Source organism: Artibeus jamaicensis, unplaced genomic scaffold (assembly GCF_021234435.1).
Source record: "Artibeus jamaicensis isolate MK-2021 breed Jamaican fruit bat unplaced genomic scaffold, CSHL_Jam_final contig_548, whole genome shotgun sequence".
NCBI classification, from domain to species: Eukaryota; Metazoa; Chordata; class Mammalia; order Chiroptera; family Phyllostomidae; genus Artibeus; species Artibeus jamaicensis.
In genome coordinates, this window is record NW_026521883.1 from 16,250,513 (window position 1) to 16,276,531 (window position 26,019).

At 38.1% G+C, this 26,019-nt stretch overlaps 1 protein-coding gene and 1 pseudogene across 2 annotated transcripts in view; one reads left to right on the forward strand and one right to left on the reverse strand.

Annotated features, from left to right (window-relative positions):
• TEX9 (testis expressed 9) overlaps positions 1 to 25,760 on the reverse strand; it is a 49,827-nt gene extending 24,067 nt beyond the window's left edge. For both annotated transcript variants that reach the window (XM_037151106.2, XM_053670166.1), the window contains exons 1-4: positions 25,708 to 25,760; positions 25,500 to 25,591; positions 14,116 to 14,179; positions 12,162 to 12,241 (exon numbers count right to left, since the gene is read on the reverse strand). In XM_037151106.2, coding sequence (XP_037007001.2) covers positions 12,162 to 12,241; positions 14,116 to 14,179; positions 25,500 to 25,591; positions 25,708 to 25,734 — 263 coding nt within the window. In that variant the 5' untranslated portion in view covers positions 25,735 to 25,760. The remainder of the gene's footprint in view (positions 1 to 12,161; positions 12,242 to 14,115; positions 14,180 to 25,499; positions 25,592 to 25,707) is intronic.
• Positions 20,289 to 20,777, forward strand: LOC119053491 (40S ribosomal protein S4, X isoform-like; annotated as a pseudogene).
• Positions 25,761 to 26,019: the final 259 nt, after the last annotated feature.

Below are 26,019 nucleotides of genomic sequence, written 5' to 3' on the forward strand. Positions count from 1 at the left end.
GAAGAATACATCACAAGGAATCAACAGTAGAGAAGATGAAAGAAACACAGAACAAAATCAGGGATCTGGAATATAGGGAAGCAAAAATACCCAATCAGAACAGCAAAAGGAAGAAAGAATCTGCAGAGCTTCCAGATGGCGGTGAAGCAGGTGATCTTACACTCCCAGCCGCCGGATCCCGGTACTGAGTCATCATCCAATACTGCAGCAGCCTCTTTCTCGGATGCAACGATCCTCTCCCAGCAGTATGAACCTGGGAATGAGCAAGGACCTCACCCTCTGGAATTTTTCTCACCCCACCATGTGGCTGTTAAGTTCTGTGAGGAGTCAGTGGCATAAGCTGGAGTATAGAGGTCCAGGTTGGCTCAAGAGGTGTAAGTGACTGGCTTTGGGGTGGGGCCATTCCCTTAACTTTCCCATGAAACTGAATGGCGCTTCCCCCTCATGGAAGATCAGATAGAAACACCCTCCCTGCTTCCGGCAGACCCAACCTATAGATTTCAGAGGTCTCACCAGCTTGACTAATACGGGCTCTACCCTGCCAACATTAAGGAAAAACCCAGGAAAGACTCAGACATGTGGCTCTCAGGTAAGGCATCACACCCACTATCTTTTCTGAAGTCTCAATTGGTACCTCCCCTCACAGGAGATCTGAAAGCCCCATCCTTCCAATCACCACCATATGATCTTTCAGTGACTGAGCCTTTTTAATGACCCAACAGCCAGCCAACTGGCAGAGGCAGAAGGCAACAGATCCCCGTGTGCCTTAGGGCACTTGCTGACCTGCCCCTGGGCCCTATGCTGGTAAAAGCCAGCCTTGGAGTGCACTTAATCCTTCCAGTGCACAGCCAAGCCCAGAAGAGGAAGCCACAATCTGAGGATCACTTGGAGCTTCAAATAGGTTGCCAAGGGGCAGGCATAGTCATTATTGTACTACAGTCCCTCCCAAGAGACCCAGAACTAATATACCAAGTGGCCAGCTTCAGACAACGTCGGAGCAAGACCCAACAAGCTTCATAAACAGCACATCCAAAGGGAGATTGCAGTAGGCACTAAACTCTGCTGAGCCAAACTCCACTTTTTTCTTCTCTATTCTTTTCTATTTTCTCTTTCATATTTCTTTTTTATCATTCCTTTTCTTATTCTATTTTTTCTTCTCATTCTTTTTTCTATCATTTCTTTCATATTTCTTTTTTATAATTCCTTTTCTTATTCTATTTTTCCTGTCATTCTTTTTTCTATCATTTTCTTCTCTTTCTTATTTTTATGCTTTTTATCTCTTATTCCTCTCTTCAATTTTTTATTCTCTTGCTATTTTTATTGTTGTTTTCGTATGGTTTGGTTTGATGATACCTGTATAGCAGCTTGCAAGCATTCCGACAGTCACATCATAGGGATGCCATAAAGAGAAGTAAGAGAGCAAGAAATTGAAAACCTATTAGAAAAAATAATGATAAACAACTTTCCTAACATGGTGAAGCAAATTAGACATACAAGTTCTGGAAGCACAGAGAGTCCTAAACAAGATGAACCAAAAGAGGCCCATACCAAGACCCAGCGTAATAAAAATAATAGCAAAGGTTTAGGACAAAGAGAGGATCTTAAAAGCAGCCAGAGATGCCTATAAAGGAGCTCCCATAAGACTGTCAGCTGATTTCTCAACAGAAACATTTCAGGCCAGAAGGTGTTCGCACAAATATTCAAAGTGATGAAAAGCAAGGACCTACAACCAAGATTACTCTACCCAGCAAAGCTATCGTTTAGAAATAAAGAACATATAAAGTGCTTCCAGGATAAGAAAAAACCTAAAGGAATTCATCACTAACAAATAAGTATTACATGAAATTTTGCAGGGATGTTCAACCTGTGGCCCATGGGCCTCATGCAGCCCAGGATGGCTGTAAATTCAGCCCAACACGAAACCATAAATTTACTTAAAACATTGTGAGATTTTTTTGTGATTATGTATCACAATGTATTTAATGTGTGGCCCAAGACAACTAACTCTTTTTCTTCCAGTGTGGCACAGAAATGCCAAAAGTTGGACAACCCTGTGTTAAAGGGTTTGCTTAAGAAGAAGAAGAAGAAGACAAAAAATACAAACAATAAAATGGAGACAAATAAATATAAAAAATTGAGTCTAAAAAAAGAAAAATAAATGAACAAGTAAAACAGAAACAGACCCTTAGACACAGCATTTTGACTGTTGCCAGATGGGCGGGGCACTGGGGAGATGGGTGAAAAAGGTGAAGGGATTAAGAAGTACAAATTGGTTGTTACAGAATAGTCACTAGTGATATAAAGTACAGCATAGGAAATATAGTCAATAATCTGATAACTCTGTATGGTGTTAGATGAGTACAGGATTTATCAGGGTGATCACTTAATAAGTTATATGTCTAATCACTCAGGTATACACCTGAAACTAAAACTGTATGGCAACTGTAATTGAAAAATAAAAAAATAATTAGGGACTTCCGCCAAGATGGAGGCATAGGTGGATGTACCATGCCTTCTCACACAACCAAGATTAGAGAAAACTAAATATTAGCAACAGAAAACACAGCCAGAACACGGAAAATTGAACTTTTCGGAAGTCCGTTAACAACAAATTCTTCAGCCTGACCGGTAAGGGGCGAAACCAGCGGCTGGCGGAGCAGGGTTGCACAGGAGGACTCGGCCAGACACACTCAGGCCAGCGGAATCCAGGCGCAGGGTCAGACCTAGTGAGCGACCCAGCGAGCAACCAGGCGAGCGACCGCGGGGGAGACAGCCGGGCCCGGGGCTGCGTGTTGACTGAGGTCGCGCATTTGTGCGAGGGTGGACAGGCGAGGGAGTGGGCGGTTGGACCGGGCCCGCAGGTCCCCACGGCAAGCGGCAGTGGAGGGCGCCGCCATTTCCCTGCTCTGACCCCACCTCCACATACAGCGTCATAACCCAGCGACTCTGAGTGGCCCGGCCCAGGTGAACCACCAAAGGCACTGCTCCTCCACACCCAGCTATGAGAAGCGGCAGCGGGGGTCGCCATTTCCCCGCTCGGGCCACGCCCCCACATACAGCGTCACAACCCAGAGACCTGGGAATCCAAGGCCCGCTTCTCACACTTAAAGGGCCCGAACAGACCAAGAATGGCGCAGGAGGATCTCAGAGCCCCAGAGCCTATAAATCTAAGCAATGAAGAAATAGCAAAACTCACAGACGCACAGTTTAAAACATTGGTGATCAGGATCCTCACAGAACTGGTTGATTATACCGACAAATTAGACAAATATATGAAGGCAAAACTAATTGAAATGAATGGAATTGCACAGGACACCAATAGCAATGAAAAGGAAACTGGGACTCAAATCAATGGAGTGGACCAGAAGAAAGCAAATAATGGCCAAACAGAAAAGAGTAAGAAGCAAGAATTCAAAGAAATGAGGAGAGTCTTAGGAACCTCCAGGACATCTTTAAACGCTCCAACATCCGAATTATAGGGGTACCAGAAGGGGGAAAGGCACAGCCACCAGTGGAAAACTTATTTGAACAAATAATAAAGGAGAATTTCCCCAATCTGGCAAAGGAAATAGACTTCCAGGAAATCCAGGAAGCTCAGAGAGTACCAAAGAAGTTGGACCCAAGAAGAAACACACCAAGGCACATCGTAATTACATTAGCCAAGATTAAAATGAAGGAGAGAATCCTAGAAGCAGCAAGAGCTAAGGGGACAGTCACCTACAAAGGAGTCCCCATCAGACTGTCAGCAGATTTCTCAAAAGAGACCTTACCGGCAAGAAGGGGCTGGAAAGAGGTATTCCAAGTCATGAAATCTAAAGACCTACAACCAAGATTGCTCTATCCAGCAAAACTTTCATTTAAAATGGAAGGACAGATAAGGTGCTTCTCAGATAAGATCAAATTCAAGGAGTTCATCATCACCAAGCCCTTATTATATGAAATGTTAAAGGGACTTATCTAAGAAAAAGAAGTTAAAGAAACATGAACAGTGAAAGGACAACAAACTCACAGTTATTAACAACCACACCTAAAACAAAAGCAAACTAAAAGGACAGCTAGATCAGGAGTGGAAACATAGAAATGAAGATCTCAAGGAGGGTTAGCAACAGGGGAGTGGGAGGAAGAGAAGGGGGGAGAAGGTACAGAAAATAAGTAGCATAGACAGTAGATAGAAAATAGATGGGGGGGCAAGAATAGCATGGGAAATATAGAATCTAAAGGACTTGAGACACATGGTCATAAACTAAAGGGGGGGTGATGGTGGGGATGGGGGGTAGGGTGGAGGGGAATAAAGGGGGAATAGAACAACTGTAACAGCATAATCAATAAAAAAATAAAAAATTATAAAAAAATAATTAAAAAATTTCACCATTGGTAAGATATACTATAATATTCTTTTTAAACAAATACAGCACCAACCTTAATGAATGAAAAATCATAAGAAGTGACAATTGGCTATACTCAGGGATTATCTATTTTACAAAATGATTCAACACACAATTTTCTATTGTGAGCCCACTCAATGCATTTAAATACTTGGTCAGTGTCTGTTTTTCCCTTACATTGTGACCTCCATGATGATAGTAATGACATGTGATTGTTCACTACTTTATGCCTCCTACTTATGGTACCTGGCATACAAGCCTTTAAATTAGCACTAATATTTGTTAGATGTACAAGTATATCTAAAATACAGCTCACCTCTGTGCACAAAATTTTCAACATATATTTGCAGTTTATTTTTTCCATTACAGGTGACATTTAATATTATTTATATTGGTTTCAGGTATACAGCATAGTGGTTAGACATTTATATAACTTATAAAGTGGTCCAACCAGTAAGTCTAGTACCCACCTGTCACCACACACAGTTCAAAATATATTTGTAGTTTAAAACAAAGAGGCTTATGGTGAGATGCAAACTGTGGCCCACGCGCTGACTCCACTCCTGTCTACTCATTTACACATTGTCTGTAGATGTTTTCACATAAGAACAGCAAAGTTGAATAGTTGTGATAGACTGTATGATCCACAAATCCAAAAATATTTATTGTCTGACTCTTCAAAGGAAAGATCTGCCTACCCCTGATCAATATGCCACATCATCTTCAACACATTTTAATATTTCTGAAAACGTACCACATTACTATCTACTGTTGCCACGAAAAATTAAGAGGAATACACTCCATCATATTTCCTAAGAACTCCTAACCACAGTAGAAGACATAAAAACAAAATTACTTTCCATCAGATACCACCTACTGAACTAATCATATATAGATTTTTCTCAATATTAAACACAAAGATATACTTAGGTAGATATTACTAAATACAACCTCTTAAAGAACCAGAAATAGCTCTAGAAGAAAAAAAGGCTTTCAAAATAACTTATAATTACCGAGACTAAAGAATCATTCTCAGCCCCACTGGGTAGCTCAGCTGCGCGAGGGCCATCCCGCTGCACCAAGGCTGCAGCACAAACAAGCAGCAGCCAATGAAGGCATAAGAGGAACAACAAATCAGTGTTTCTCTCTCTTTTGTTAAACATCTCCATGGAAGGTCTGTGTGTGATATAATGTAAATGATTTGTGTGGTAAACCTTGCTTCCAACAGACTGAAGGGTACGTGCTCTACACATATCCTTTCAGGAAAGTAATTCTGGTTTCTCCCATTTTTTGACAGAGTAACTCTGGATGCTGAGGGCTTATTATAATAAATACTGCTTGACTATAATAATTTAGGTAAATTATCATTGTTCCAAGCTGAAATAAATTATCTCTTTACAGAATTATCTCCCATCTTCAGCAATTCCCAACTACTAGTTCAGTGCCATGTTTCCTGTGGTAAAGGCCATCCGTTCAAAGCCAGTTTACAAAAGCCACCTGTTCTAGGTAAACAGAGGTGTCATGTCCGGCCCTCTTGCACTTAAAGATAGTAAAAAAAAAAAAATCAACAGATTTATTTTTATGTTTGTGAATCAGTCTCTCACTTGCTTCAACAGAATCTAGAGATCAGCTGTTTTACCATCATTTTAATCTTTTAGTTTAGTAAATAAAAGCCATGCCTAATCTTATTTGTAATTCAAAGTTTCAAATTTTGATAACTATTAAACATTGTTTCCCATAAAATATCAGAGATATTTTAATATCAGAAATATCAGATATTTCCACAAAATATCCTTACATATAATAAGGATAAGTAGTTTCATGCTATATATACACATATAGATATCAAATGATGATGTAAAAAACTTTATGGAAAATTTGTTTAATTAAAAGAAAAGTTAAAAAGCAACACACTAGGCATTAACTCCTTGGAAGCAGGACCTGGTCTATTTACTCACCATTGTACTACCAGTAGCTAGACCTGGCACTAACAATGTTCAAAAATTACTTTTTCAGATTCGTTGAGATATAATTTACATATAGTAAAATACACTCTTTTAGGTGGACAGTTCTGTAAATTTGAACAAACTTATAAGGTCATGTAAGCATTACAACAACCAAGATAGAGAATATTTCTATCACCACAAAAAATTCCTTCTGCCCCTTTTTATTAGTCCTCTCCCCTTCTCCAAGCCCCACACAACCACTGACATCTGTCCCTATAGTTTTACCATTTCCAGAAGGTCAAATAAATGGAGTCATACAATACATACATTTTTTAGTCTGCCTCCTTCCACTTAGTATCCATGTCGCTGCAGTATTAGTAGTCCATTGCTATTTATTGCCAAGTAGTATTCCATTGCATTAGTATACCATGATTTGTTTGTCCATTCACCACTTGGATATTGAGATGTTCCCAGGTTTTGTTAATTAACATTTATACACAAGTTATGCTTGGAAATATGTCTTCCTTTATCTTGGTTAAATATTTAGAGTGGAATTGCTGAATCATATGCAATAATTTTTTTGAGTACCTGAATAATGTCCCAACATTTCAAGTATGAGCCAAATATACTGTTGCTTAAGTCCATTCCTTTTTTTGTTCTAAGTCCTGAGTCTAAGTTCTAAGGAGTTTAAACATTATACCCTGAATTAGGGCTGTACAACTCTCACAGCCTGCTTCATCTTAAGAGATGGGAGTACTGATACCTATTTTCAGATTTAAAAAGTAACAGTTTAAGTTTATTGCTCTAAATTTTTTTTGTGGGTATAACTTTCAAAAACTAGTGAGTTTCTTATTTATTTGATTCCAGTCAGTTCCATGTGCCATTAGCACACCCACAATTCTTTCCAAAGCAATTATTTCTTTGCCCTAAACACCTTCTCCTCCTCTCCCTCATTCCCCTTCTCCACACCCCAATTTAAAAATGTGTTGCTTTGAGGCTGCCAGGTTTCCATGGGGAGACTATACCTATAGTTAGATCTTTACCCTGAGCCATTTTATCTAGTTGGAAAGTTTGACTAGGTGCCATTTACTATGGTCCTTGCCCCGAAGAACCTTAATCCTTTGGAAAATTATAGGGAACCGTTCCGTGTGGCGTGGGAATGTAGCCCAGCCCCCATGGAAAGGCCAGTGGGGAGTGAGGTCCGGCACACTGGACCCACACCCTTGGATAGGTTCTCCCGACGGGAATCAGGCCTGCATTGTACCTAGGCTGCTATGAGACTTGCTTTTGCTAAAACTCCCTCAGCCTGAACTGAGGCAGCAGGTACTTACTGTAACTTCCTAAAATCTGTGCTAAACCTCCCTAGTATGGAGTGGAACCAGTTCAACCACTTTTCCCCTTCATCTGCAACATCCTTCTCTTTCAAGTAATTAGCAACATTCTTTCCTTTGTTATCTGTAAAAGGTAATCACCTACAGGAAGCTGTGCATAGTAAATGAGGATCATCCTCATGTAACGTACCCCGAAAAGCAATAAAATCCTGTCCAGGCAGGGGTTGGGGCCCTCTCTCTCACTTAGAGAGCGGCCATGCCATTCCTTTTTCTCCACAGAACTTCTGTAGTCCATGTGAATTTGTTCATTGTGGCCACAACACACAGATCCTGCCGGCCAGGGTCCGCATCAGAAAATGTTATCAATAGTTGTGAAAACCACACCTTTAGTCTGATTTTTGGCTCAAGGTTGAACTTTAGTAGGCTTTTGTTCCCCAAAGACCTTCTCAGCTTTTTCTCAATTTTTTCGGTCCATAAACAATTAAGTCTACAAAACAAAGATAATCAAAACAGTGCAGTGCTGGCATTAAGAATAGATACATATATCAATGGAACAGAGAGTCCAAAAATAAAACCATGTGTCTCTGGCCAGCTGACTTTTGACAAGGGTGCTAGTATCATTGAATGGGGAAAGGATAGTCTTTTCAACACTGACACAACTGGATACCCCACACACCAAAGAATGAAGGTGATCCTCATCTCCTACTACACAAGAAAATTAACTCAAAATCGACCAAAGACCTAAATGTAAGAGTGTTATTCTCTTAGAAGAAAACAGAGGGATAAATCTTAATGACACTGGACCCATTGATTCTTAGATATGACTCCAAAATAGCAGGTAACCAAAAATAAAAAAATAAAAAAGATAAGATGGACCTCATCAAAATTAGAAGCAGGTGACTCTTCCAATATTTGAGGCCTCTAATTCCTAGAATCTCCATATTCCCTTTCATTTCTGCTTGCAAAACAGCCACTTCATTCCCAAACTTGTCTCCTTAAATACCATGGCAAATAGTAACAGCACACACTACTAATATTCTGTTTTCCAACTTCTTCCCCTACAGCATAAGTTTATTACACATCTCTTCCACCTCCCAATTTACCAAAGGTGACAGCCTTAATAAATTCATTGCCACACATAACAGTATTCCTCTATCTTTCCAGCCTCCAATACCAGTTTCCTCGCTAGCCACTACCTAACTGCTAAGCTAAAGCCACATTTTTATTAGTTTTGTTTTAAAACACCCAACTGTTAATACCAACTGCTATATTAATTAGGATAGGCTAGGATGATACCCCAAAATCTCAGTAGCTTAATACACTGAAAGGAACAGGGGAGAGAGTGGGGAGAGAGAGAGGGAAAAAAAGAGAGATTGTAGGAGGGAGAGAAAGAGGGAGAATGAACCCATTTTTATGTTCCACATGGTCACCCAGAGACCAAGCTGGGAGGTCTCACCAATTGAATTTTTACTGATCATAGTAAAGAAACAGTCAATGGGAGGTTCAAACACCAACTCCCGTCTTTTTAGGCTTGCAAAAGAATAATTTGACTCTGGCTCATAGCAGGAGACTTGGAATGTTTGCTGATCACCACTGCCTCTGCAAGATTTTATAGTTTTATTCACACAGATCCTATACTTTTCCTGTTAACTTTAACCCTGAATATTTTCTTGACATGTTCAAACATATTCCTAACTTCTTGACATATATGGAATTCAAGGAAAAAAAGATCTGATACATTTTACTTTTACAAACATATTTATTTTTACCTAATCTTGATATGCAATTTTATAAGAGAGGTAGTATAGTATATAAGAATAGGTTTAGAAACCTTATCAGTTCTGGTTTGGATCTCAGTGAAATTACATAGTATCCCTCTGTCCCTATGTCTTTGGACAAACTACCGAGCATCTCTAGTTTCCTCATTTTCAAAATGAGGACAATAATATTTATTTCAAAATAATACTTTGAGAACTAAACAAAATAAGGTAGGTAAATGGATTACATTGTATCTGATTGGTAAAGTCCCCAATTATTAGTATTTCATATATTACATTATTCTTCAAATTATATATTTACATTACTTACATGCAAAAGGATTTTATATAATAAAGCATCTACCTGTACCATCAAAAAAAAAGTTCTCTCTGGCTTCAAACTATATTATGAAGCTACAATAATCAAAACAATATGGTCATTAAAAAAAAAAACAGACGCACAGATGAATGGAACAGAATGGACAGTCCCAAATAGACACACATATAGAGTCAATTAATTTGCAACAAAGGAAAATATACAATGGGGAAAGAACTGTCTCTTCAATAAACAGTGCTGGGAAAACTGGACAGCCACATGTAACAGAATGAAACTGAACCACTATTTTACACTACATACAAAGATTAACTCAAAATGGATTAAAGACTTAAAAGAAAGACCTAAAAACATAAAATTCCTGGAAGAAAACATAGGTAGTAAGTTGCTTAACGTTAGTCTTGATGATGATTTTTTAAAATTTAACGCCAAAAGCAAAGGCGACAAAAGCAAAAATAAACAAGTGGAACTACATTAAACTAGAAAGCTTCTGTAGAGCAAAGGAAATCATTAACAAAATGACAAGTCAACCTATGCCCAGAGAGAGCTTTATGAAGACCTGTGGCACACTGCCATAATACAAGGCAGTGAGGAGTTGCCTACCCACCGCCAATGCCTCGCACCGCCCCCCTCTACCACAGAAGCATCTCTGCACCTAACCATGTCTCCCCCAAGACGTACTTCTGGTACTTTGTATCTCAGCTGAAGAAGACAAAGAAGTCCTCAGGGGCAATCACCTCCTGCTGGCAAGTGTTTGATAATTCCCCACTTCAGGTGAAGAACTCTAGCATCTGGCTGAGCTACGACTCCCACAGCAGCACCCACAGCATGTACTGAGAATACCAAGGCCTGGCCACTGATTGGCAGGTCAAGCAGTTCCACAACTCCATGGTCAAGTTCCCACTGCCCCACTGGGTCCTCCATCATCAGCACAAGTGTTATCAACACAAGCCAAGCTTTACCACCAAGAGACCCAACACCTTCTTTTAGATGCTGGGCCTCCTTGTCCCCTGTTCTGTCCAAATAAACTCCTTGGGAAAACCAGGAGGGAAAAAAGACAACATACTGAGTGGGAGAAAATATTTTGCATATATCTGATAAAGTGTTAATATCCAAAATACATAAAGAACTCATACAACTCAATAGCTAAAAAATCCAATTAAAAATGGGCAGGGGATCTGAACAGACATTTTCTAAAGAAGACACACAAATGGTCACATGAAAAGATACTCAGCATCCCTGATCATCAAGAAAATGTAAATTTAAAACCACAGCGAGGCCTGACCTGTGAGGCTCAGTTGGGCATCATCCCATAAAGTGATAGGTCCCCAGCTCAATTCCTGATAAGGGCACGTGCCTGGGCTGTGGGTTTGTTCCTAGTCGGGGCACATACCAGAAGCAACCAACTGATTTTTCTCTCTCTCATCAACATTTCTCTCCCTCTCGCCCTCCCTTCCCCACACTTTAAAATAAATAAACAAACAAATAAATTTTTTATTCTAAAAAAATTAAAAATTTAAAAGAAACACAATGAGATAGCACTGCACACCTGTTAGAATGGCTATTATAAAAAAGATAAGGGATAAATGCTGGTGAGGATATAGAGAAAAGGTCACCCTTGTGCACTCTTAGTAGGAATACAAATTGGTGCAGTCACTATGAAAAACAGTATGGAGGTTCCTCAAAAAATTTAAAAGAGAACTACCATATGATTCGACAACTCCACTTCTCGGTATTTATTTGAAAACAAAAACACACTAAAAAAGATGTCTGCACCCCATTTTCATTGCAGCATTATTTACAATAGCCAAGATAATGAAAACAACCTGAATGTTCATCGACAGATGAGTGAAAGATGTGGCATATAAATACAATGAAATATTATTCAGCCATAAAGAAGACCCATTTGCAATAACATGGATGGACCTCAAGGCCATTATGCTAAGTCAGACAGAAAAAGACAAATATTGGATGACCTCATTTATATGTGGAAATAAAAAAAAAAGCTCAAATTCAGAGAAGAGGAAGAGATTGGTACCAAAGGCTGAGGATGGAGTGGTGGGAAAAATGGGTGAAGGGGGTGAAAAGGAACAAAATTCTAGTCTAAAATAAGTCATGGGGATACAGTGTGCAGCATAATGACTATAGTTAATAACATTGTATTGCATATTTGAAAGTTGCTAAGAAAGTAGATCTTAAAAGTTATCACAACAAAAAAATTCTGTAGCCATGTATGTAATAGATGTAATCAGACATATTATGGTGACCATATCACAACGCACAAACATCAAATCGTTGTTGTACATCTGAAAATAACAATATGTTGATTAGATCTTAATTTAAAATAAAAACAATCTAAAAGCATCTACCCAGGTAAAAAAAGGTATTTGAGAATTTAGGTGACTTACCTTGAACTATAATCATCTTCCTCTTCATATGATTTAACTTGTGTTGAAACAGGCCGAGATCGTACTTCTTGTTGATCTCTCTGGTTTAAATGAGTAAAGATAAGTCACATAGGAAAAAAACTCCACAAAAGTAGAATTTATTTATGTGCCTTTCTGATCACTCATCATTTCAGAGCTGTTTCACAGTTTCCATGAAATCAAGGCACAGAATTCTAAATGATACGGTATGAAAATAAGGTCTGTTACAATGTAGCTTCAATGCAGTTTCACCTTTGATCCATTTTGGGTTAAGAAAATCAATTCTAAAGGCAAAATATAAGAGGTCAATGCCACTACATGATCTTATCCAACTACTGCTTCCACACTACATTAGAGTCTTCCATCTTGTGTAACATGCAAATGAAATTAGACTCACATGAAAGGAAAACAAATCTGTTTCATGGTTAGAAAAACTTGTCACGAATCACACAAAGCTTCAATGTTAAGTATACCACAAAAAGGCTAAAAAAAGAAACACTAAGAGTAAAACCTTTTGGCAAAGATATATCAAGAAATGAATGTGAGTAAACAAATACTCAACATGGCAAATATTATATCCATTAGCTTCTGTGGGAGCAGGAATGCCTTCTTCCCTTTCTTAGCCCTTCCCAATTTTCTACTCTACCTTTTAAATAAGTAAGTAAGTAAAGAGGTCCTTATTAGCGAGCTCTTGGAGCAGAATACCTAAGGAATCCCTCATTCTACTATAACTTTGGGTTTCCTTGTTTAAGTCTTTTCTGGCTCACCAGACACTGACAAAAACTAAAAGATGTAATAAAAATATTTCTTTTTCAGTAAAATATTTAATTACAAATGCAACTAGCAAATCTGCAACCATTACATAAATATATTATCTGAAATGTGTTCATATATATATATATATGAACACTATAATATATATATTCTATAATATATTATGTTCCTTATTCTACATAAATATATTACGTAAATAAACCATTATGTAAATATATTACATAAAAATATATTACGTATATATTATATATCACATAAATATATTATGTAAAAAAAACCATTACATAATTATCTGAAATGTGTTCATATATATATATGAACACTATAATATATGTGTGTGTGTGTGTGTATATATATATATATATATATATAAAATGTTCCTTATTCTAAACTACAAATAATGATGAAATCTGTACAAGACCTTAAAATAAAATACTGCCTCTTCTTCCCTGCCCCCCATCAAGTCCACCATGGGGTGAAGGGTGGGGTTTAAAAGAAAGAATTATAATTAAATCAGAGTAAGACCTAAAAAAGAAAGTCTGAAAGCAAGCCACATTAATCCCTCTAAGGAACGCTACTATGTGCTATCAATGAACAATGGGAATGCTAATGCTAAGAGCTGGATGCTTACAGCAGGAATGACCACGCTGGTACTCAGCATGGGGCAAAAACTCTTACATTGTCTAGTGTTATAACCTCACTACATTCTTCCTAACTATAAATCCAATTATGCTCTAGCCTTAAGATTTAAATTATAACCAACTACAGAATTTGAGACAAATTACCATCTGATGACTGTTATCCTTTATCCAACTTTTGTCCAGAGAACATTTTCCTTCTTTCCTTACTCAATTACCAGTGTTAATTCTACATAGCTATGCTCATATATTAATCTTCAAATAGTGGGAAAGATTATTAAATATTACCATTCTTATGAGATGAGTGGACACCTAAATAGAAAACATCTTCAGTGGCTTTTAGAAAACATGTGCTTATCAAAAACACATGTATAAATACACCTCCCTACTATACATATATTCATGTTCAATTTGTGATAATTTGATGAGCTGAAAATTTATGCTTTGTACATTTTTGTATATTATAAATCAAATTAAAAATTAAACAATCTAGCACTTACATGAAATCACTAACATTTACTTACTATTGCTTCCTCAGCTTGTCGAACCAGATCAGCTGTTTTTGCCTCCAATTCTGCATTTAAACGCCTAAAAGCAGAAAATAATTTACTAATTGGGATGTACTGAAGATCCTAACAAAAATACAAGTAATTAAATTTCAGTAACTACACTTTAGCTAATCAGCAAATTTCAAAACAAACACTTTATTCTAAAATTAACCTAACTATTAGAACACTTATCTCCAATTCCCCATGATTATTTCTTATTATTATTACTTTGGTAGAATTCCAACAGTGTAACTCCTAGCTTCTCTCTGACCCTCACTTCAGGTGGAACGACTTCTTTGGGAATGACAAAATGGTGGGAATAAATTCCACTCTGCGGCTCCTTGAGATGAACTCCAACTGGGGGCAGGAGTGGGGCCGGGTAGCAGAGAGGCCTGCTTTGGTCTGGGGTGCTGCTGTGATATTTTAATTATCTTCCCTTCTATTTTTCACCTATAGCATATACATAATTTTGTATTACGTTTTCCCATAACAAATTGAAGATACATATTTCTCTCTTTATAATTAGTGCCTTAAATGGATATAAAATACTCTAACAATTGAAGTTAACATAATGTATTAATCTATCCCTATTGTTAGTTCAAGTTCCTTTTCACTTTTAAAAGTAACACTATAATAAACATATTTAAAAGTATGTAACTTTTTAATTCTATTCATAAAATAAAATTTAAAAATATCTAAACCATCTAGGATCTCTTGAAGTTATATGAAGAAAATATGTTGAGCAATTTTTAAAATGAGATATTTTGTTATTTTATTAGATATGTGATTCAGAAGTAACACAAACCACTTGCAACATTAATTACCCAACCCCCCAAAAAAGAAATCAGTAACATAGCCCTTCTTAAAACAGTCCAATGTTTTAGAGAATATTTTTATATCTTAGGATGAGTTAAAAGAAAACTATCTAATAAAGACTTAAAGTTCCATTTAAGACAGCATTATCTGAGGTCTCACATTTCCCTAACAAGAACCACTAGAAGCTTCTGGTCAATATAGTAGACCAAGATGCCTCAAAAGGCTTTTCTTCTACTCAAAAACCATGGAAATACTGGATATAATATAATGAAGGATATACTGCTAAGCTCACACTCAGGCAAGAGAAATACCTCGGCACCAAAAATAACGCAGCAACTAAAAGTGAGAACAGTTAACAGGAACAGCTGTTAACAGCTAAAAAATGATACATGTGTGGGAGTCATGAAGAGCTACACCTGTTAAACACAAACAAAAACACTAAGCATAACCTTAGGTGAGCAGAAATGAAACTATAGATATAGGTGAAAAAGAATCTCTTGTGAGTAGTGAGAGCACACAGGAATGTGGTCCAAGTTCATCTCACCCAGATGCTATAGAGATTTTATGCCAAAACTTTAATACAGAAAGCTGGTCTAGCCAATGAAAAAACTGATAAGCTAAATGCAAAACCACCCTGAAGGACATTTACTCATCTATAAGATATATAACACTCTCAGGAAGTAAACCCTGCTAACGATGGCGCCACAAAGATAACAAACTGCATGAAGAAACAAGTCACCAAGAGGGAGAATCAGCATAAGCTACAAAATTTGTATAAGAACTGAAGATAATAAAACAATCTTAAAAAGATTTTTAAATAGCCATTTTTAATTAAAAAAGAAAGAATAGACACCATTAGGTAAGAACCACACATTATTATAAAAGAACACTGAACATGGAAAAAACCAAATAGCAATTACATAAATGAAAACACAGTCATAAAAATTAAAAATTCAAACTCAATGGATAAGTTGAACAATAGAATGAACTGAAAGGGAAATAAATGAATTAGAAGACAGATATGAGGAAATCACCTGAAAGGAGGTACACAAAAATAGAAAGTTAAAAATATGAAAGAAAGGTTAACATCCATTAAAGACAGACTATCTGACAAAAACAGATTAATATCTACCTAAGAGAAGGTAAGAAGGAAATCCCAAATGAGAGATATAATGCTGAAAATTTTCCAGACACAAAGGAAGATATAGATCTTGAGCAGAATTAAGAAAACTAATGCACACTGGTACACATTGTAGTAAGACCACAGAACTTTCGAGACAAAAAAAATATTCTTTAAATTACCAGAGCAAGTATTTAATAAGAACAGATAATCTACCTGCCTGATTATCTAAAAAGTTGACAGTAGATGGCTCATCCACATCTCTACATTTCAATGGACAATGAAATGGTATTTTTAACAAATTGTTTGGGGAAAAATACTGGCCATCTAGAATTCTATGTTCAGCTAAACTGTCTTTGAAGAATAAGTGCAAAGTAAAAAAAGTTTTCAAAAAAGACTGGAGTTTAAGATTCAAATTTTCACAGAGAGAAGTAATGAAGGGTCTATACTTCAGTAAGAAAAAAATTAAACCTGGAAAAAAGGAAGAATCATGATGAGCAAAGAAATTAGAAAACACAATGATAAATCTAAATTAGTACAGACTATAAAAATAACAGGTAGGGGTATTCAAAACGAAAGGAAGTAAAATAGCTAATAATATCTAACTGAACCGGCAGGGGGAAACCAAGTTTAAGCAGTCTAAGCTCTTTCCAAACCAGTGAAAGAAAATATAAGCTTGGAGACTTCCGCCAAGATGGAGGCATAGGTGGAGAAGCAGTTCTCACACAACCAAGTTTAGAGACAACTAAATATTAGCAACAGAAAACACAGCCAGAACACAGGAAATTGAACTTTTCAGAAGTCTGTTAACAACAAATTCTTCAGCCTGACCTGTAAGAGGGGCGAAACCAGCAGCTGGTGGAGCAGGGTTGCACAGGAAAACTCGGTGAGACGGACTCAGGCGCGCGGAATCCAGGCGCAGGGTTGGACCTAGTGAGAGAGCCTGCCAGCAACCTCGGGGAGACAGCCAGGGAGCAGGGCTCCAGGTTGACTGTGGTCACGCATTCTTGCACAGATAGACAAGCGAGGGAGTGGGCAATTAGACGGGACCCAACAGGCGGCTAGCAGCAGCAGAGGGCCCGGCCATTTCCCCACTCTGACCCCGCCTCCACATACAGCGTCATAACCCAGCGACTCTGAGTGGCCCAGCCCTGGTGAACCACCTAAGGCTCTGCTCCTCACCTAGCGGTGCGAAACAGCAGGGGGGCCCCCACTTCCCTGCTCTGACCATGCCCCCACATACAGTGTCACAAGCAACCTGGGAGTCCAAGGCTCCGCTCCTCATACTTAAGGGGCACAAACAGACCAAAAATGGCTCAAGAAGATCTCAAAGCCCCAGAGCCTATAAATCTAAGCGATGAAGAAATAGCAAAACTCTCAGACGCACAGTTCAAAACACTGGTGATCAGGATCCTCACAGAACTGGCTGATTATTGCCACAAATTAGACAAACATATGAAGGCGAAACTAATTGAAATTAATGGAATTGCACAGGAAACCAATAGCAATGAAAAGGAAACTGGGACTCAAATCAATGGAGTGGACCAGAAGAAAGCAAATAATGGCCAAACAGAAAAGAGTGAAGAAGCAAGAACTCAAAAAAATAAGGAGAGTCTTAGGAACCTCCAGGGCATCTTTAAACGCTCCAACATCCGAATTATAGGGGTACCAGAAGGGGGAAAGGCACAGCCACCAGTAGAAACCTTATTTGAACAAATAATAAAGGAGAACTTCCCCATTCTGGCAAAGGAAATAGACTTCCAGGAAATCCAGGAAGCTCAGAGAGTCCCAAAGAAGTTGGACCCAAGAAGAAACACACCAAGGCACATCATCATTACATTAGCCAAGATTCAAATGAAGGAGAGAATCCTAGAAGCAGCAAGAGATAAGGGGACTGTCATCTACAAAGGAGTTCCCATCAGAATGTCAGCGGATTTGTCAAAAGAGAGACCTTCCAGGCAAGAAGGGGCTGGAAAGAGGTATTCCAAGTCATGAAATCCAAAGACCTACAAACAAGATTGCTCTATCCAGCAAAACTTTCATCTAGAATGGAAGGACAGATACAGTGCTTCTCAGATAAGACCAAATTCAAGGAGTTCATCATCACCAAGCCCTTATTACATGAAATGTTAAAGGGACTTACCTAAGAAAAAGAAGATAAAAAAGATGAACAGTGAAAGGACAGCAAACTCACAGTTATCAACAACCACACCTAAAACAAAAGCAAACTAAGAGGACAGCTAGATCAGGAGTGGAACCATAGAAATGAAGAGCATGTGGAGGATTAGCAACAGGGGAGTGGGAAAAGGAGAAGGGGGGAGAAGGTACAGAAAATAATTAGCACAGACAGTAGATAGAAAATAGATAGGGGGAAGGGTAAGAATAGTAGGGGAAATATAGAATCTAAAGAACTTGAGACACATGGTCACAAACTAAAGGGGGGAATGGTGGGGGAGGGGTGTGCAGGGTGGAGGGGAAAGGAGGGGGGAATAGAACAAATGTAATGGCATAATCAATAAAAAAATGTTTAAAAAAATAAATTAAAAAAATGTAAGCTCATTCAATACAACAGAAGAACCAAAAAAAAGCATAATAAATATAAAACAAAAAAATATTATGGCCAAACAACTTCAAATTCACAAACAAAATAATATAAACAATTCACTTATTAGAAAGCAGAAATTATCAGACTCAATATAAATGGAATACTCTCTTAAAGCTAAATGACATAAGTTTGAATACAAAGGAATGAATAAAGATATAACAGATATTACATAACAATGAAAGGGATAATTTACCTCTAGAGAATTTAAATAAATCAAATAATGGAAACAATTACATAAATAATTATTCTTCAATTATAGTTATAGTTGATTTTAATACATCTCTAACAGAAACCAATGCAGCTAGTAGGGAAAAAAATGATGTATACTAATGTATGGGCATGAAAATTAATTAGCCTAATCTAACAAATGGTCAGCAAATAGTAATACATTTTCTTTTTTAAAGATTTATTTGTTTTTTAGAGAGAAGGAAAGAGAAAGAAAAGGAAAGAAACATCAATTGGTTGCCTCTTGCATGTCCCCGCTTGGGACCTGGCCCACATCCCAGGCATGCACCCTGACTAGGAATCTACACAGCAACCTTTCAATTCTCAGGCCGGCACTCAGTCCACTGAGCCATACCAGCCAGGGCAGTTATATACTTTCTATCAAAGAGTATTATTAAAAAGTGAACTATACTGCTTTAACTTGGTTTCCCCCTGAACTTGTATTGTACTTGACCACAACTAAGTTTCAATACATTTTTGAAAATCAATGTTCTATATATTCTCTGATTGTAGTGCAATTAAAATAATATAATTAAAATGAAAAAAAATGTTTAGAAACTAAAAACATACTTTTTAAATAATCAACATGAAAATCATAAAATATTTAAAACTATTAAGCTATGACAAAAGAAATACATATCAAAACAGGTCCTGCAATACAGAGAGAATCGGAGAGAAGTTTACAGAAATTAAATGCATTTATTAAAAAATAATAAAAACAGCTCTGGCCAGTGTGGCTCAGTGGATTGAATACTGGCCTGTGAACCAAAGGGTCACCAGTTCGATTCCCAGTCAGGGCACATGCCTGGGTTGTGGGCCAGGTCCCCAGTGGGGGGTGGGTGATGAGAGGGGCAACCACATACTGATGTTTCTCTACCTCTCTTCCTCTCTCTGAAAATAAATAAATAAATAAAAATTTTTAAATCATAACAAAGATAAAGATGTTCACCACCACTTTTTCTATTCTATATTGAACTAGGGGTTCTAACTAGATCAAGAAAAGAAAGATACATGAAAAATTGTAAAGGGACCAAACAATCACAATTTGCATATGATATAACTGTGTTTATGAAAAATCCAAAGAACTCTACAGATTGAATGACAGTTCAGCAGAAAGGCTGATGGTGACTCAGATATAGAGCCAGCCTGCCAACTCTGTAAGGGAAGGGCTCAAGAAAAGGAATGATGACCTCTGCCAGCACTGCAGTCTGAGAGAAAGCTGCCCCTCCAGGTCTTGCCCGGATGCCAGACACTTCAGTCCCTCCTCCTGTTCCCCCGGTGCCTTTCCAGTGCTCTGCTGTCCCACTGCTGGAACTTGGAGTGAATCTGACTTCTTCAGTCCAAGAAGCATCTGAAGGCATGTAGCAGCTCTGAAGCAAGGTCTGAACTGATATAATCTACTCTGCTGGTTTTATCATCATCGAGACCAGAAACAATTTCTATCTGATCTATGACACCAAAGGTTGCTTTGCTTTTCCTTATATTATACCTGACAAGGCCACATACAGGTTGTAGAGAGTGAGAAGATCTTTGTGGGCCCAAAAGGAATCTCTCATCTGGTTACTCATGATGCTCACACCATCTGCCACCCTGATTTCCCCATCAAGGTGAATGACACAATTCAAACTGATTTGGAGACTGTGTACGGTGGTAGACAGAGGTGCTAAACCAAAGAATTGGTGTGATCACCAACAAACAGAAACATTCTGATTCTTTTAATGTGGTTCACGTGAAAGATTTCAAAGGCATTAGCTTTGCCACCCAGCTCTCCCACATCTTTATCATTAGCAAAGACAATTTATCTTCACCAAGGAAAAAGGTACTGCTGAAGATAGGGACAAGAGACTGGCAACCAAAATGAACAATGGATAGCCTTAGCCATGGGGGGTTACCTACAATCCATAGGCAACATAATTGGGAAAGCTTTTTAACTTAAAGATAATATGGAATGAAAAAAAATACTCCATCTAACAACCACATAATATACAGCCTTTGCTGGGAACCACCCTGACTGGTTTCAGAAGCTGTAACCCCCCCATGGCTAAGGCTGAGTGAGAGACCCTGAGACCCTAAGCCACTAAAGAGACAAAGCTTATCTCCCTGGTAGGGGAGCCACCTCTACCCCTTTCACTTCACCCTGCCGGGCCCCCAGTGCATGACCAGTTAGCCAATGATGGGTAAGATTCCTCAAGGGAGGGATGACCTAAGACAAGCATGGTCACTAAGAAGGCCCCAGGGAAGGACTTGGGGGGCTATAGCAAAAGGGGGTGATGAACCCTCACCCCTCGACTTTGATATAGCCTGAGTCTTCATTCTGTCTGTGACAAGTCTCCAAATCTCTTGGCTACCTTACTTCCCCTGCCTGGCTTAAGCCTGAAACAATGCTAGAGGTGGGTTCCCTGCGGCGATCAGGGCTAAGAAAGAATGTATAAAATTTTGTGAAACCTGCTTTGCTAAGAATGCTCTCAATTTTCTGATAAGGATCCAAGCGGGAAATGAGTTTGTTTCCCGAAGTTTTATGGCCCCTTAGCTAACTGACCCTGAGTTAGAATAAGTTCTCATAGTTCTTTGTATGTTATCTATTGTTTGATCTTTACTGCCTGACAATGATTGATGAGCTTTACCTGTATTCCTGTGCAAATTGAAACCAAGAAAAACCCATTGAGGAAAAGGCTCTTGGCTCTTCTCTGAGAGATCAGCTACCTTTCCTCCCCAAGAAGATCATGTCTTGGTAGATTTATTCTCATCTGTGGAGGCCAGGTGGGGTGGGGGGGACAAGAGAAGCCTGTGGGCAGGGCCCCCCGACCCAGCAATCCTTCTCAAGCTCACACTGAGCATTCACTAATATAGACCATTTTGTGGTCCATAAAATACATCTTACAATTTTAAAAGAGTAGAAATCACACAAAGTATGTTCACATATCATAACTGAATTTAATTAGACAACAAAAACAGAAAGATAACAAAAAATTGCTAAGTATTTGGAGATTAAACAAAAAACATAAGTAACTCGAGTCAAAAGAGAAAGGAAATCTAAAAATATATTTAACTAAATGAAAATGAAAATACAATTGTAACAATGTGTGGGGTGCAGTAAAAGCAAAGCTTAGAGAGAAATTTATAACATTAAATGCAGATATTAGAAAAGAAGAAAAATCTAAAACCCATAATTGAAGCTTTCATGGTAGGAAACAAAAAATAAAAAACAATTTAAGCCTAAAAGAAGTAGAAGGAAAAAAGTAATAAAAATTGAAGCAGAAATCAATAAAATTTAAAATAAAAACAATAGAGAAAAATCAATGAAACCAAAGCTAATTCTTTGAAAAGATAAAAAAATTATAAAATTCTAGCTAGGCTAACCAAGAGAAAAAGAGAGAACACACAAAATACTAACATTACAAATTAAAGAAAAGCCATCACTACTGTTCCCATGGCCTATAGAATAATGAAGGAATACAATGAACAACTTTATGCCCACAAATGTGATTGACTTAGATGAAATAGGTCAAATCCTTGAAAGATACAAACTATCAAACTCACACATGGAGAAATAATAATATGAAAAAGCCTGTATCTATTAAAGTAATTAACTCAATAATTATAAAACTTCCAAAGCAGAAAGCACAAGACCCAGACACTTTAACTGGTGAACTGCACCAAATATTTAAGAAGGAAATGATACCAATACTCTACAATCTCTTCCAGAGACTAGAAGCAAAAGGATTATTTCCTAACTAATTCTGTGAGACTGGAATAAAGGTAATACCAAAACCAGACAAAGACATTACAAGAAAAGTATAGGTCAATATCATGAAATAGATGCAAAGATCCTTAATAAAATATTAGTAAATAAAATCCAACAACGTATAAAAAGAATTATATACCACGACCAAGCAGGATTTACTCCAAGTATGCAAGGCTGGTTCAACATTCAAAATCAATTAATGTAATCATCACATTAACAAACTAAAAAAAGAAAATCATATAAATTGATGCAGAAAAAAACATTTGAAAAAAGCCAATATTCATTCACGATTTAAAAAAACCTCCAAGAGAGGACTCTAAGAAGCTTTTGACTGGTTTTCTCCAGACTTCTCTCCATGCACCTTTTCCCATTACTGATTTTGCTTTGTAACCTTTCACTGTAACAAACAACAGCCATGACACAACTAAAAAAAAAAGTAAGCAGCGCTGATGATCTGTATCTATACATACAGGTATTAGGATCAATATACAAAAATCAATGTTCCTATACATCTGGCCAATTACAAAATATAGTATGAAAAAAAGCCATCATATAGTAACAAAACCTATGAGGAACCTTGAAAAATTATATATGCAAGACTTTTATGTAGTAATATGATAAAATACTATTAACAGACACTAAAACACCCCTGTGTAAATGGAGATGTACCGTATTTGTGGAAAGGAAGATTCAATAGCATAAAGATGTCAGTTCTCTGCAAATTAATCGGTAAATACAATGTATTTGGCATTTACAGGCAGGGGGTTGGTAGGTGGAAGGTGGTGTGGAGGTCGGCCCCACCAGTTATCAAGACCAATTAAAACAGATGTCACATAATCTTATCTGTTTAGCTCTCTGGTTTTATGATATACACATGAAACTTGTAAAATCTATTGATTTGGATGATAAGCATGTTCTTAGTCTATCCCCTCAGGGATTATCTCCTCCAATTCTGGATTGAAATCCCTGGGAAGTCCTGTGTTCAGCTGATTGAAAAGATATCACCATATGCTTAACATCAAAATAATAAGTGGCAAAATACTGTGTTATGAACTCATATTCTTGCCTATAAAAATGACCAAAGACAAATACCATGATTTCACTTATATGTTGGAATCCAAAAAAAAAGAAGAGAAAAAAAAAAACAAACCAACCATCATAGATGCAAAGAACAGATAGGCAGGAGCTGGGAGAGAGAGTGATGTAGACTTACGGTGTTGATCACTATGTAATATATACAAGTAATGAATCAATAATTTTGGACATCTGAAATGCATGTAATATTGTATACCAATTTTACCACAATTAAAAAAAAAGAATGGCCAGACATTTTACTCTTTTCCATGCTGCAAAAGTGATGTACAAGCTTCAGTCAGAGCTTAAAACTACTTTGTCGAAATGCCTCTAATTTGTACGCTGCAGAGTACAGGTTACAGAATGAGTAACACCTGGTTGCCTTTACCACAAAACAACTTTTGCTAAAATACAATAGCTCCTGTATATGCCTGCCTTTAAGTAGGACCATATCCCTAATGACAGCCAGACCCAGGTGCAAAATATACCCTTAAATAAACAAACAAATTAACCTGATCAATACAGCTGGTTAGTGCTATCTGGTGTATAGTGATGAAAATAACTGTTTTAGGTTGAGCACAACTGTTTCAGAATTGTACACAGACAACACATCTGTTGCTTAAGTACAGTCCTAATGGGAATAACAGATCCATTTCATCAAATAGGAATGATTATGTTCCTACATGCTGTGGCAAGGGGGCATGCGTCTCATTCATCTAAAGAGAGTACATATCAGTTTTAACTTTAAATATGCTTTAATTTTAAGTACAAATTACATGGTAACTCTGTTTAACTATTTAAAGAACTGTCAGAATGTGTTCCAAATTTTAAGTTAAATTTGTTTAGAAAGACAGTGAACTGCTGAAATATAATTTTTTGTAAGTGTACATACAATGGTAAATAAAAGACATGCTCTTGAACCTTGTAGAACTCATCATCCAATGGAGGAAAAAGACAAAAAGTAAACTAACAAATGAATTTATTGTAACGTTATGCTAAATGCAAAGAAAAATTAATAAGACCATAAAAAAAAGAGGAGCCTATTTAGCATAGTCAAGGAAGGCCACTCTGAACATGATACGTAGAAGGCATGTGTGACTGCCCTCAAGGAAAGAAAAAGGAAAAGCTCGAGGAACCGAAAGGTCAATGAGGCTGGAGAGAGCAAAAGATCCAGCAAGATGCAGGAGCCAGATCTGACAGAGCTTGTAAACTTCAACATAAAACCACTACAAAGTTTTAGGCAAGGGAATGACATGATCAAATTAAAAGATTACTCTTGGCATCTGTGTGAAAACGGGCATGACCACTGGCATCGTCCAAGAATGAAAGCCCGTGCTGTCGGAACAGTTTGTAATTTCGCTCAAAAGATAAAGGAAGGAAACCCTCCCAACTCCACCAAATGTGGGCAAGAATAGTAATTCCAAATGCCCTGAGAAATAGGCTTTCAATTTAGGAACAAAGCCTAAAAGAAATTTACACATAAACTCGAGGAAGTTGGAATTAAATGGAATTCCTTAAACTAGAAACTGCACTACTCGTGGAAATTCCTGCTATCAAAACCAGGTCTAACAGTATCATCTTACTGACGAACAGGTTTGCTAGGGTTACACTAAATTTTCACCCACTTCAAACACCTAGGACGAAGGCGAGCTCAAGATGGAAGAGACTGCTGGGCAGTGCGTGGTCCCAAGGACCTAGCCACCAGTAACAGTATTTGTAAGCAGCCTCACTTAGGTAAAAGAAATAAGGAAAAGGTGAACCGTCAGATTTCTTACTTATATTCTTCCTCCTTGGCGAGGAAGTCTCGTCGAGGTGTAGCAGGTTGCTGAACGCGTGGCGGGAGTGGAGTCCCTGAAACAGTCCGTCTCTGTAAAAGAGACGGAGACTTTCAAACCCAGAGTTAAGAGAGATTCAGCGTCCCTGCAGCCTCCCCACCGCCTCCTCCCAACCTATTCGGTCCCAGGAGTTAGGACTTAAACTGACCCTGAGACCAAGACCTCGCCCCGCCATCTTTCACGACCAAGACGCCGTTACCGAGGCAACGACCTAACTTACCGCGAGAGCTACCTTATCTCGGGCCTCCTGACACCCTTGGCGCGTACTTCATTCACTCCCCTGCTCTGAATGGAGAGCTGCTGGTGGGCTGGGGCAGGGGCAGGGGCTGGGGCAGGGGCAGGGGCTGGGGCAGGGGCAGGGGCTGGGGCAGGGGAACGGGAACGGGAGCGGTAGCAGCCCCCGCGCTGCCTTGAACCTAAGAAGCCAAAGTGCTGCATTGACTTATAAATTCGTGAGTGG